Source organism: Ovis canadensis, chromosome 12 (genome assembly GCF_042477335.2).
Source record: "Ovis canadensis isolate MfBH-ARS-UI-01 breed Bighorn chromosome 12, ARS-UI_OviCan_v2, whole genome shotgun sequence".
Lineage (NCBI taxonomy): Eukaryota > Metazoa > Chordata > Mammalia > Artiodactyla > Bovidae > Ovis > Ovis canadensis.
Genome location: NC_091256.1, coordinates 82,604,184 through 82,616,577, shown reverse-complemented (window position 1 = coordinate 82,616,577; position 12,394 = coordinate 82,604,184). Strand labels below are relative to the sequence as shown.

At 35.7% G+C, this 12,394-nt stretch overlaps 1 protein-coding gene across 14 annotated transcripts in view; it reads right to left on the bottom strand.

Moving 5' to 3' along the window:
- LPGAT1 (lysophosphatidylglycerol acyltransferase 1) overlaps positions 1-12,394 on the bottom strand; it is a 152,727-nt gene that overhangs the window by 24,786 nt on the left and 115,547 nt on the right. For all 14 annotated transcript variants that reach the window (XM_069544212.1, XM_069544215.1, XM_069544216.1 and 11 more), the window contains 2 exons: positions 11,183-11,456; positions 7,728-7,854 (listed from right to left, as the gene is read on the bottom strand). In XM_069544212.1, coding sequence (XP_069400313.1) covers positions 7,728-7,854; positions 11,183-11,456 — 401 coding nt within the window. The remainder of the gene's footprint in view (positions 1-7,727; positions 7,855-11,182; positions 11,457-12,394) is intronic.

The following is a 12,394-nucleotide window of genomic DNA, read 5'->3' as shown; positions in this document are numbered from 1 at the left end:
CGATCCATGGGGTTGCAAAGAGTCGGACACGACTGAGCGACTGAACTGAACTGAACCCTGCCCTTAAAGTACACTGCTTTAATTACACTAAGCCTTGACATCTGGTAGGAAGAATTCCTCTGTCCTGTTTATCTTCAAAACTATCTTAGCTATTCATTTGTCTTTACTCTCTCAAGTGAATTTTAGAACCATCTGTCAGGTTTCCAGAAAAAAAAATCCTGAATTCTTATCCTAATACTCCTGGATAATGTAACTTCAATTATATTAAATTTATAGAATAAATTTGATTAATTTTATAGATTGGGAGAATTTACATCTTTATACTTTTCAGCCTTCCCCCTATGAACACAGTATCTCCACTTTTTCAGTTTTTTTTATGTTCTTCAATGCAGTTTTACATTTTCCTTCATAGAAGCCTTCTACATTTTTTCTTAAGTTTTATTGGTAAATACTTAATAGTCTTCTTGTTTCTCAGATAAGCATCTTTTTAAAAATATCACATTTTCTATGTATTGTCAGGATAAAGGGATAATATTGATTTTTCTGTAATAATTTTATATCAAGATTGCTAAACTCTATAAATAGATGGTGAACTCAGTTTCTTTGGTTTTCTACATAGACCACTGCAATGGGTCAACTTGACTGGGCTAAAGGATGTCCAAATAATGTTTTACATTATTTGTAAATAAATAAATAATAATGTTTTACATTACCTGAAATAATGTTTGGTATGCTATAAGGGTGTGCTCTAAGGATGTCACTGGAAGCGATTAGTATTCAAATCAGAAGACTAAGTTAAGAAGATGCACTTCACCAATGCTGGAGGGCAGCATCTAATCCACTGAGGTCCTAACTAGAACAGAATAGTGGAAGAAGGGGGAGTCCACTGTCTTTGCTAAGACCTCCTTCTGCTGCTCTAGAACATCAGCGCTCCTAGTTCTTAGGCTTTCAGACTTCCCCACCTTTTTCAGAACTTGGGACTCAGACTGAATTATACCACTGGCTTTCCTGGTTCTCCAGCTTGCAGATACTAGATCATCGGACTTCCTGGCTTCCATAACCAGGAGAGCCAACTCCTGTAATAAATCTATTCTTGATCTCTCTATATATCCTATTGGTTCTATTTCTCTGAAGAACTCTAACTAATACAAATATCCATCATCCCAATGGATGATTTATATCTCATTTGCCAATTAAGTTTAGAACAATTTCAATAGCTTTATAGTTAGGGACATAGTAGGGAAAAATCCTTTTTAATGACTCATTGAACAATAAAAGACTATGGACTTCAATCCATCACTATCAGGGTATCTTAAGCAAATTGATTCTCTTTATATGTTACATGCCAGAAGAGGTCTCGACTCTAAATTGAAATTTCTGACATTACTGTTTGGGGTTAAAGGGATGGTATAAGGAGGTATCATTTTTTTTCTCAAAGCACTGGATATATTTGAAAAATTTAAACTAATAACAGCATTCAAAAACTATTTCTGACAATCAGACATTATTTACCTTTTGATAGAAGTAAGCATCATCACTTAAAAGGTATTTCTTGTGAAACAAATTTAACCCTTAATCTGATGAAGTTGTAGTACCTCCCCACCAATTTATAGGAAACATAGGGAACAGAGGAATACATAGGATACAAGTCAGCAAAACAAAAACTGTACAGACTCTACAGGGCAAATGATACGGTGTCTCAAAAAATAAGCCACAAGGAAAATAAAAGAGGGAGGAATCTGGACACAAAAGAAACTTGAGATATGTCAACCAATTGCAAGTTAACTGAATTCAAAGTGTCAAAAAAATAATTTATGAGACAATCCAGGAAAATTGATGACTGATTGGATACTTGATAATATTAATAAACTATTAATATTTTAGGTATGATAACGTGTACTGTTTTTTACAAAAAGAATTATTACATTTTAGAGAATATACAATAAAACATTTACAAATGAAATGATATAATGTCTGAGCCTTCCTTCAAAATAATCCACTGGAACCTGGGAAATAACACAGAGGAAACACCATTCACTGTAAGTGTAAAACAGGTATATAGGGTTTCATTTCCAGGTTTGAAATTTTCTATAACAAAAAGTTTTGGAGAAAAACACTGTTTCTGAAATTATAGCCCCCCAAACTGATAAAAACTTGTAATTTGTTTTAAGAAGTAAAGGAAAAAAACAGAAAGAAAAATCAAAGTGATATAATATTAATCATAAATATTATAGGTTTATGCATAAAATTAACAAAATATTATACTATTTTAAAATGTTGGTAATTTTTCTAATAAATAAGTTTTTCTGTAATTTTAATAACACTCTCCAATCTAACATCAGAACTAACAGGCTAAATATATCTATTATAAAAAATCTAGAATATGGGGTAGGATAAACTCAATGTATGTACTGACATTCAGCATAGTATTATTAAAATCAAGAATGAAACCTGAGAAGTCTATGATCAATAGGAAAATAATTAAATGTATTTGGTAACCAGGATTTTGGAAAGCCACTAAAAATGTAAAAACTTCATAAGGGTACTTTAAAATATTTATAAAATTTGTAATCTTAACATCTAGAACATGTGTAGTACAGGTTTAACGTTCATTAAAATGCAATGTGGAATAAAGTAGAATAAAAATAACTTTTATGCATATTACAACTGCAGCTATACTATAAACATACATAAAACAATATTGAAATACAAAAAAAATATTTTATGTGAGCATGCTGGGAGAGATTTTTTTCCCTCTATGATGTATTTTCATAGGTACATGTTCTTATTTTTAAAAATAAATTTAATGTTTTAAAAGTATGTAAAGAGCATCTAATAACATTAAAGAAATTTAATTCTTTAATCTCCTAAAGCTAATCATTTTAGTATATCATCAACAAAAATTATTAGTGAGATATTTATATTCCTTTTTCCTACTAGTCTTTAAAATTCACTGTATATTTTACACATACAGAACGTTTCAAATCAGGCTAGTTACATTTTAAGTGCTTAATAGCATATGTGGCTACTGGCTGCTGTAACTGGACAGTCCATGTCTAAATAGCACAAACTTCAGCATTCATACATTCAACAAGTACTGCATTCTAGAAATGCTTTATTTTCTTTACTGATAAAACTAACCTGAGGCAAATATGTCAGAATGTTAACACTTGTCCATCCTTGCTAATGAATATATTTTCTTTAAAAATATTCATTAACTAGTACTTTTCTGAATTAATTCCCAGCCTCCTACAAACAGAAAATAATTTACTACCCAAAGTCTCTAACTGAACACCTTCGAAGTTACCAACGTTCCAATCAATTTAGACATGAAAGTAACACCTCTGCTTTTAGCAATTTATCTATCCCATTACACTTCTGGTTTGGAGAAGGAAATGGCAACCCACTCCAGTACTCTTGCCTGGAGAATCCCATGGATGGAGGAGCCCGGTAGGCTACAGTCCATGGGGTCACTAAGAGTTGGATACAACTGAGCGACTTCACTTTCACTTTTCACTTTCATGTATTGGAGAAGGAAATGGCAACCCACTCCAGTGTTCTTGCCTAGAGAATCCCAGGGACAGAGGAGCCTGGTGGGCTGCCGTCTATGGGGTTGCACAGAGTCGGACACGACTGAAGCGACTTAGCAGCAGCAGCACACTGATGGTTATAACTTAAGATTTTTAAAAATATAAGCCATTTCTGCACGACAGAATCATCTTCTCCAACTCACTTTTTCTAATTTGGAGTGAAGGAGACATTTGTATTAAGGATGGGTTACTTTTGCTTTTATCCCTGTAACATTCTATCCCTGTAATTAAAATCTAATTCATGTTTAATTTTACTACTAACTCCTCAACAGCAGCACACCGTGCCCATTTCTACTTTAATTGGAATAAGCTGTCTTCTGATGTGACTATAATATGAAGGGGAGGAAAAAGTTGTTCCCCTCAAATGGTTCTCATATTTAAGACTTAGTTCCTCTTTTAAAGGGGCTTCATCTAGTGAGTCAGACGGTAAAGAGTCGGCCTGTAGTGTGAGGGGACCTAGGTTCAATCCCTGGGTTGGGAAGATTCCCTGGAGAAGGAAATGGGAACTCACTCCAGTATTCTTGCCTGCAAAATCCCATGGACAGAGGAGCCTGGCAGGCTACAGTCCATGGGGTTGCAAAGAGTCAGAGACGACTGAGCGACTTCACTCTCTTCTTTCACTTTCCTCTTTTAAAACAACCTTCACTTCTGAAAGAGATCCATAATGCAGTTGTATCCACAGTAACGAAAAATATTTTCCTAGTTAAATAATATACAGCATTGCGAAGTAAAGAATAAGACACCTTTTAAAGTAACTTGTGCTTAGTCGCTCAGTCGTGTCCAACTCTTTGTGACCCCATGGACTATAGCCTGCCAGACTTCTCTGTCCATGCAATTTTCCAGGCAAGAATACTGGAGTGGGTTGCCATTTCCTTCTCCATTAAAGTAGTTTAGATCCAATCTATGCAGAATGCTAATTTATTAGTAATGGATTTATCAATAACCCATACAAACCTTATATATCTTAGTAAATGTACTTTGTGTAGTTTTTTAAACACTTTAAAAATCAGTGTATCATTTGGTGCTCAAACAATGCATTTACGGCACTGTTATTTACTACCTGTTCATAGGATAGGATCTAATAAATAGCCACGTCACAAATTTTAACTTTCTCATTTATGTGGTATTTTAGGAAAGTATTCTATAGTACATAATAATATGTATATATAGACTTCATCTCTTCCAGAAATCCTAAAAATCAACATAAGCCTAAGAAGTAACAATTGAACTGACAATGTAGAAAACTGCTTTTGGAAGAAAAAATAGTTTATATCAGAACAGTTAAAATTAGCTATTGCATTCTTCTAATTTTTTCCCGTAAACATCAGTATAGAAATATAAAATCTAAAAGAACATTCAGCTGCACATTCTGGTAACTGGATATTCTTTTCCTATTTAAACAAAGACCAAATGTTTTCTAAGCACTTGAGTGTACTAACACATTATGGCTGAAGTCACTTGGTAGGGGAAATGTCTTTCTTGCTCAGAGATCTCCATACACCTGTCACAGTACGCTGCAAAGAGATACAGAACAGGTAGTGGAATCCACTTAGTAGCCTTGACAATAATTTCCAAGAAGGAAAAAAAATGTATTAAAGAAATTTAAAATGGCCTAACCATTGATTAATGGTAAATAAATGATGGCAATTTTATTATTTCCCAAGTGAACTCTGATGGCCAGCAATGTTGCAGTATAATAATAGAGCGCTCCAGCCATCCAGGGGCACACTGTGCCACTCTCAGCAGGCTCCAAGATGATCGCACAGGAAAGAACAGTTACTACCTTCTATTCAGTTCAGTTCATTCAGTTCAGTTGCTTAGTTGTGTCCAGCTCTTTGTGACCCCATGGACTGCACCACGCCGGGCTTCCCTGTCCATCACCCCTCTGTCGTCCCCTTCTCCTCCCTCCCGCCTTCAATCTTTCCTAGCATCAGGGTCTTTTCAAATGAGTCAGTTCTTAGCATCAAACTACCTTCCATGAAATCTACTTAAAATACAATAAAAATACTTCATATACACAGAAATCTATTACAAATTTAATATTTATGAATTGTTAAACTTCTCTTTAACCTGTTTGTACTTTCAACTTGGAGTTTCACTCCCCTGGTGGTTTAGTGGTTAGGATTTGGTGCTTTCAACTTGGAGTTTCTCCTAGCATTGTTTCATTTAGTCACTGCTGCTGCTGCTGCTGCTGCTGCTAAGTCGCTTCAGTCATGTTCAACTCTGTGCGACCCCATAGACAGCAGCCCACCAGGATCTGCCTGCCGCCCCTGGGATTCTCCAGGCAAGAACACTGGAGTGGGTTGCCATTGCCTTCTCCAATGCATGAAAGTGAAAAGCGAAAGTGAAGTCGCTCAGTTGTGTCCAACTCTTCGTGACCCCATGGAGTGCAGCCTACCAGGCTTCTCCGTTCATGGGATTTTCCAGGCAAGAGTACTGGAGTGGGTTGCCATTGCCTTCTCCACATTTAGTCACTACTATCTCCAAATTAGATTTGCTCTAAAACAACTGCATTTTAAGTGGTAGCAGTGATCTATTATATTGGCTCTTCGCAAACTTTTCTACTAATTGCATTATTTCTTTTGAAGTAGAGAAACTGACATACATGCAATACTCTAAGTGGGAATCTGATAAATACTGGGCAAAACAGAATAATTCCTTTCTAACTCTCACATGTTGTTCTTGTTGCTGTTGTTTAGTTGCTGAGATATGTTGGGCACACTAAATCATGCCCAACACTTTGTGACGCTATGGATTGTAGCCCCCCAGGCTCCTCTGTCCAGGGGATTTCCCAGGCAGGATACTGGAGTGGGTTGCCATTTCCTCTTCCTGACCCAAGGGTCAAACCCTCATCTCCTGCACTGGCAGGCACATTCTTTACCACTGGGTCACCAGGGAAGCCCAACTATCACATGTATTGCTGTTGTTGTTTTAGTTGCTCAGTCATGTCTGACTCTTCACGACCCCGTGGACTATATAGCTCACCAGGCTCCTCTGTCCATGGGATTCTCCAGGCAAGAATACTGGAGTGGGTTGCCATTTCCTTCTCCAATCACATGTATAGTCTTCTAAATTATACTGGGGGAAAAAACCAGCAAAAGTACTAACTTGTCTTCTGCTGCTGCTGCTGCTGCTGCTGCTGCGTCGCTTCCATCGTGTCTGACTCTGTGCGACCCCATAGACGGCAGTCCACGAGGCTCCCCCGTCCCTGGGATTCTCCAGGCAAGAACATTGGAGTGGGTTGCCATTTCCTTCTCCACTAACTTGTCTAGCTATACCAAATTACCAAAGTGATCGTTTCGATTAAATTCTCTAAGAATGGGTGTTGCGTTATCTTTAAAGTCAGTTGAGATGAAGAAGAAAAACATTTTCTATGTCATGTGAAGCAAAACTGGCTTGTACTAATTTTGGGCTAATAGTAATGTTCTGGATAAGATATGCTTAACTGCAGAAAAAGAATACATTCATGAATAGACTTTAAAATCTACCTATAAGTAAACCAACATTAAGCTAAATTATCATTTTTCAGTGAACTTCATAGTTTCCAAACTACCTTCTATCTGTGGGCACCTATTCCCCAGTTTAAGCAGTCGATGCTACTTAGTTTTTCTTGCCAATCTACCCACATTAAAAGAGAAAGAGATCTAACCTCATTATTTGTATTATTCACATCTTTATATATATGGTTTCTAATGCTGCATTTTAAATCTCTTATTCTAATTGGAAACATTTCATTCTTATTTAAAAAATTTTAAATATAACCAAACAACTGGAGAGTCTGAACAGAAACCAATTTTTCTGAGAACAGTAAACAAACAAACAAAACAGAAAACCAAGAATGTTTGGTTTTACAAGTACCGTGTATGTTTCCATTTACTTTAATTTCAATGGTGTTATTCCTGACAGGACAAATCTAGAATATGCAATAAACAGACTGTTTTGGAATTAAGAAAGCTAAGGGTTAAAATAAAGCCAAAATCCCCCCAACAGCCAAACAAAACACCAATCTTTCTTTTCCTATCCCCCAGGGTGTCCTGGTGGACTAGAGTAATACATGAGGTGACCTAGTCAACCTACGGCTGATAGAGACAGTACTTTATGTTGGATTTATGCTGAGTACTAATACGGGATTCTTACCTGTAATGTACATGTGTGACTGCTGGTTTCCTGTATCCAAGGATCCAGGTTTGAATATCTATGGGTTCAGCTTTGGGATAAGCTATGGTTGTATCTATTATCCACTGGAGGCCTTTTGATTTGTTGTCTGAGAACAATATAAAATTGGATAATTTTTATGTTATTTGCATCAAATAACACTAAAAAAACTAACCTGCAACAAGCATAGAAAGTATAAAGCATCTTGAAAATGTCAAAAGCTAAAGTATCACATCAGGAAAGTGAAAAGCAGATCTCGAAACAAACAAAAAAAAATCCATTCACTAAATATAACACAAGATTATATACAAACACTATATTATAATACAAACACTAAGATTTGTGATACTTGGAAGACATTAATAAATATTGGAATAAGGCAGTAAAATTAAGCATTTTATTGACACACATGATCTTCAGTTGCTGCTTTTGTTCAAAACCAACAACAAAACACCCCTCCCCTATGTCAAGAGTTATAGAAAAATAAAGCAATAAACTGTCCACCCTTTGGCAGGAACAACAGGTGGTAACCACTGTTGTGGGAGGGGCTGGGGAAGTTCTGCTCGATGCAGTCCTCTGCACTCCGTTTCTGTTCCCACCTCAGGGTACAAAGTTGAGCAAGAATTGAGAGGGGAATCCTCCCAGAGAATGCTAATAGGTAGACTTTAAAGTGTAAAGGTCCTGTGTTTGAAGTAATTAAAGGATCTTTAAAACAATAAAACTTACTTTTAAACATAAGGCCAAATGTACAGAAGGAATCAACAATATTTTACTTAAAATTTCAAATAATTTAAAACTGGCCTAAAATTCTTTTAAAATTTTAGACAACATTCTAAAGGGGAAAAAATACTCATATAAGAAATAAGTGTAAAAAATTTAATTTTTAAATAATATATTGCTGAAGGAATAGTGTAGGTAAAGAGAGACATTTTAACAAGCTACCCATGGCATACAGGCTGAAATGTTTGGGGCTAAAGTGATGACTGCAACTTACCTTGAGCTGCATTAAAAAAAAAACAAAAAAACAACCAAAATGGACTAATAGACAGACAGAAGGATAGAGAGACATGTGATAAAACAGTAAAGTGTTAACTGTAAAATCTAGTTGGTCTGCTCATTAACTGCAAAATTGCAAAGTTCTTTTAATTTTTATGGATGTTTAAAAATTTTTATAGTAAAATGGTTGGGAAAAATCACCAGAATTCAGTTTAATATGATTAAATCATACAAAAAATGAAAATACTAATAATTTTAAAGTTAATTAGATACAACTTTATTTTTACATGTTTATGTTTACATGTTTAAAACCAACATGAAGGCATGGTTTTTGTTTATATAGAATAAAATACTAAATAGTGAATATGAACACTACAAAAATAAAATACAAATACCAAAACATAGAGAAGAAAAGGTAAAATATAAGTAAAACTAATTTTGGGGTATACAGTTTATTATAGAATTTCTTATGGGATTTTTCCTAATCTGCTAGAAGAAAAAAAATTTTTTTCTTGACAGGTAAGAAGTGGATTTATTTAGAGAGATACACATCCCACAGACAGAATGTGATCTGTCTCAGAAAGAGAGGGCAGCCCTGGGAGAAACACACTCCACAGAGTGTGGGCCATCTCAGAAGGTGAGAGGCCTAAAAATTTCAACTAAGGTAAGATAAGTAATAAACAATTTCACAGAGACTGTTTCTCTCCAAAAGGAAAACAAAACAAAACAAAACATTTTTCTTCCCTTGTGTGTAATCAATATGTTAAGTACCCATTCCTTTGGGACCTTGACCACTACAGAATACTGACTGGGTAAAACTATTTAAAAACAGCAGCCTTTATTAGTGCAATTAATCCTGTTTGGAAGACCTTTGCCTTCAAGCTTTGGCTTGGCTGACATTGCCACAGTGTCTCTGCAACCGTGAAGCTATTCCGAACCTTCCTTTTCTATTAAAAGACTCTTTCAATTTGTCTTTTTAATAGATGATGGAAGATCAAGAGAGCTGACTGCCAGGCAGCTGTTAGCAAAAAACAAAAGAACTCAGCACAATCTCATGGCATTATTTTTGTATCTGTCATCTAAAATAACACATATTTCTGAGGGTCCATCATTTCCATTTTTATTTTATCTAAAGACTATTAAAAGAAATAGCAAAATGCTACTAAGGAAACAGGCCTAGTCAGTTTCTTTCAGCTTTTTTTTTTTTTCTTTCAGCTTTCTGACTTATAATTTATCAGCAAACTTTCATAGTGTCTTAGAGAAAATTGTTCAAAAGAGCCTTCACATTGTTGGCACAAATAGATGCTGCAGATATGCATACCTCATCAGACTATCTGCAAGAGAGCTGCATCTTTGAGGATGGTTTACTTTTCCTGGCCATAAAAGTAATATGTACTATTTTTTTTAATTCAGGAAAGTATTAAGAAATGGGGAAAAATTATCCATAATGTTACAACTCAGAGAAGCAATCACTAATATTCTGGAATCTTTCCTTTCACAAATTTTCTACTGCCTTATTATTTACATATTTAAGCTCATATTGTTTACACAAGAGTCGTTATGTTCCTCCTACTCCATTAATATTATAGAGCAGAAGCATTTTCTAAGCCCATAGACATCATTCATAATGGCTGTGTTGTATTCTGTTAGGTGGATATTTAATAATTCTTATCTATTCTCTCTTCTGGCTATTTCCAATTTCCTGCCATTCGACATAATGCTGTGATAAACTACTGTGCCAGTATTTCAGATCATTCTGTTTTGATAAGTATTATATGCAGTGGAGGAACTAATCAACATTTTAAGACTTTCAATAAATATTGTCCAATTGTATTAAACTCATTCTCTGTATTAAAAACAAAAAAACTTTCTAAATTTGATAAATGCGAAATATATATGTCATTATAATTTCATTTGCATACAGTTTTTCAAATTAGTCATTTCTATTCCTATATCTTTTAATATAGTAATTCCACTTATAGGAATTTACACTACTTACATGCTTCACAAATCTGAAAAGATATTTACAGGGATGGCAACTGAAGCAGTGTGAATGGCCAGGAGAAAGGTATATAGGAAGGGAAAGACACCTTTGACCTTATACATTCCTATATTATTTGAATAAATTACTGTAAGCATGGACTACTTTGTAAATAGAAACATTAAAAAGTTATATTTTCAGGACTTCCCTGGCAGTCCAGTGGTTTAGGCTGCACCTTCCAATGCAGGGGATGTGGGTTCAATTCCAGGTTGGGGAACTAAGATCCCACATGTGAGCCATGAGCTACAACTAAAACCCAACATAGCCAAACAAATAAATATTTTAAGTTGTATTTTCATCTTCTTCCTCAGTATTATTTCTATTCAACAAAAATAAAAAAGAACTCCAGAAAAGCCTCTAATTCCAAGAAAAGAAAAAAAAATGCTAAAACCCATCATACCTAATTCCTTAGCGTCTCCTCCTGCTGGACTTCCATTTTCCTGTCGTGCTACAAGTGCACGCAAAATAATTTTTGTTGCCCCAACTCTTGGCAAAGTGACATGTGTAAGAAATGGCAAGTTATTTTTCTTGGCAAATGACTGACTGATTTCTCGCCTCTTCCTGAGGAAGCCCCCTTCTGGAAACAGAACAATCCATTTTCGATCTCTGCTCCTGTAATTATTTTCTAGGTGCTTCTTAAGAAGAAGAAGCTGTTGGTCACGATGAGATTTTCCCTAGAGGGTAAACACATGTATAATAAGCATAGGTATGAAATTTAAAGACCACAAATGCTAGAAATTACTGCTTCCAGAGTAAATCCCAAACACAGGCTACAATAGTGACTTCCCCCTGCACCCTACTGCTTACTTCCCCTTTTGACCACAGTGGCAAAAGGAAGTTATTAGCACTTAACATAAATAAACCCTTCTCTCGGAAGAAACAAATTGCTCTAATTGCCCCTGAAAGTTTATTCACTCTTCATTAGTGAGTATTTACTGAGTACCTACTACTTACTTGCCAGGCACGTCTTAGAGATAGAGAAGTAAGACAGCCTTGTGGAGGATGCATGCAACTGGTGATAAGCGTTAGGAAGAAGAGCAAGAGGCTAGAGAAATGCAACAGGGCCAGGGGAAGCAACTCCAGGGAGATGAAATTTAAGCAAAGAGCTGATAATGTGAGGGAATAAGCCATGTGAACATGAGTGGCAGAGAACAGGTGATGAGGACAAAAGAGACAAAGGGCCCTGAGGTGGGAGTAACCTCGGCATTTCCGAGAGCATGACAAGGTCAGTATGGCTGAGAACTGTAGAGAGTTGGAGATCATATGAGAAAGGCCTTGAGTTTGGTGAGTAGTAATTTGGGATGGGATGTCATTAAACAGTTTTCAAAAAGGGAGAGTCATGATCTTATTTACATTAAATATCTTCTGGCTCCAGTGACAAAAAGACTGCAGGAAATGAGTTAGGAGACTGCTGTAGAGTCTGGACAGGGGAGTTTGATGAGATTCAACTACAGGATATAGATGAGAGGTGCATACATTCAGGAAAAAAGTCTGAATGCTAACAGGATGTTCTAATGGACTGGGTTTCAGTTTTGAGGGAAAGTAAAGAAAGAGGATAACCTGGATACTGAAAAAAAGAATTCAGAAGCATTTTCAGGAAAGCCCCAAACTC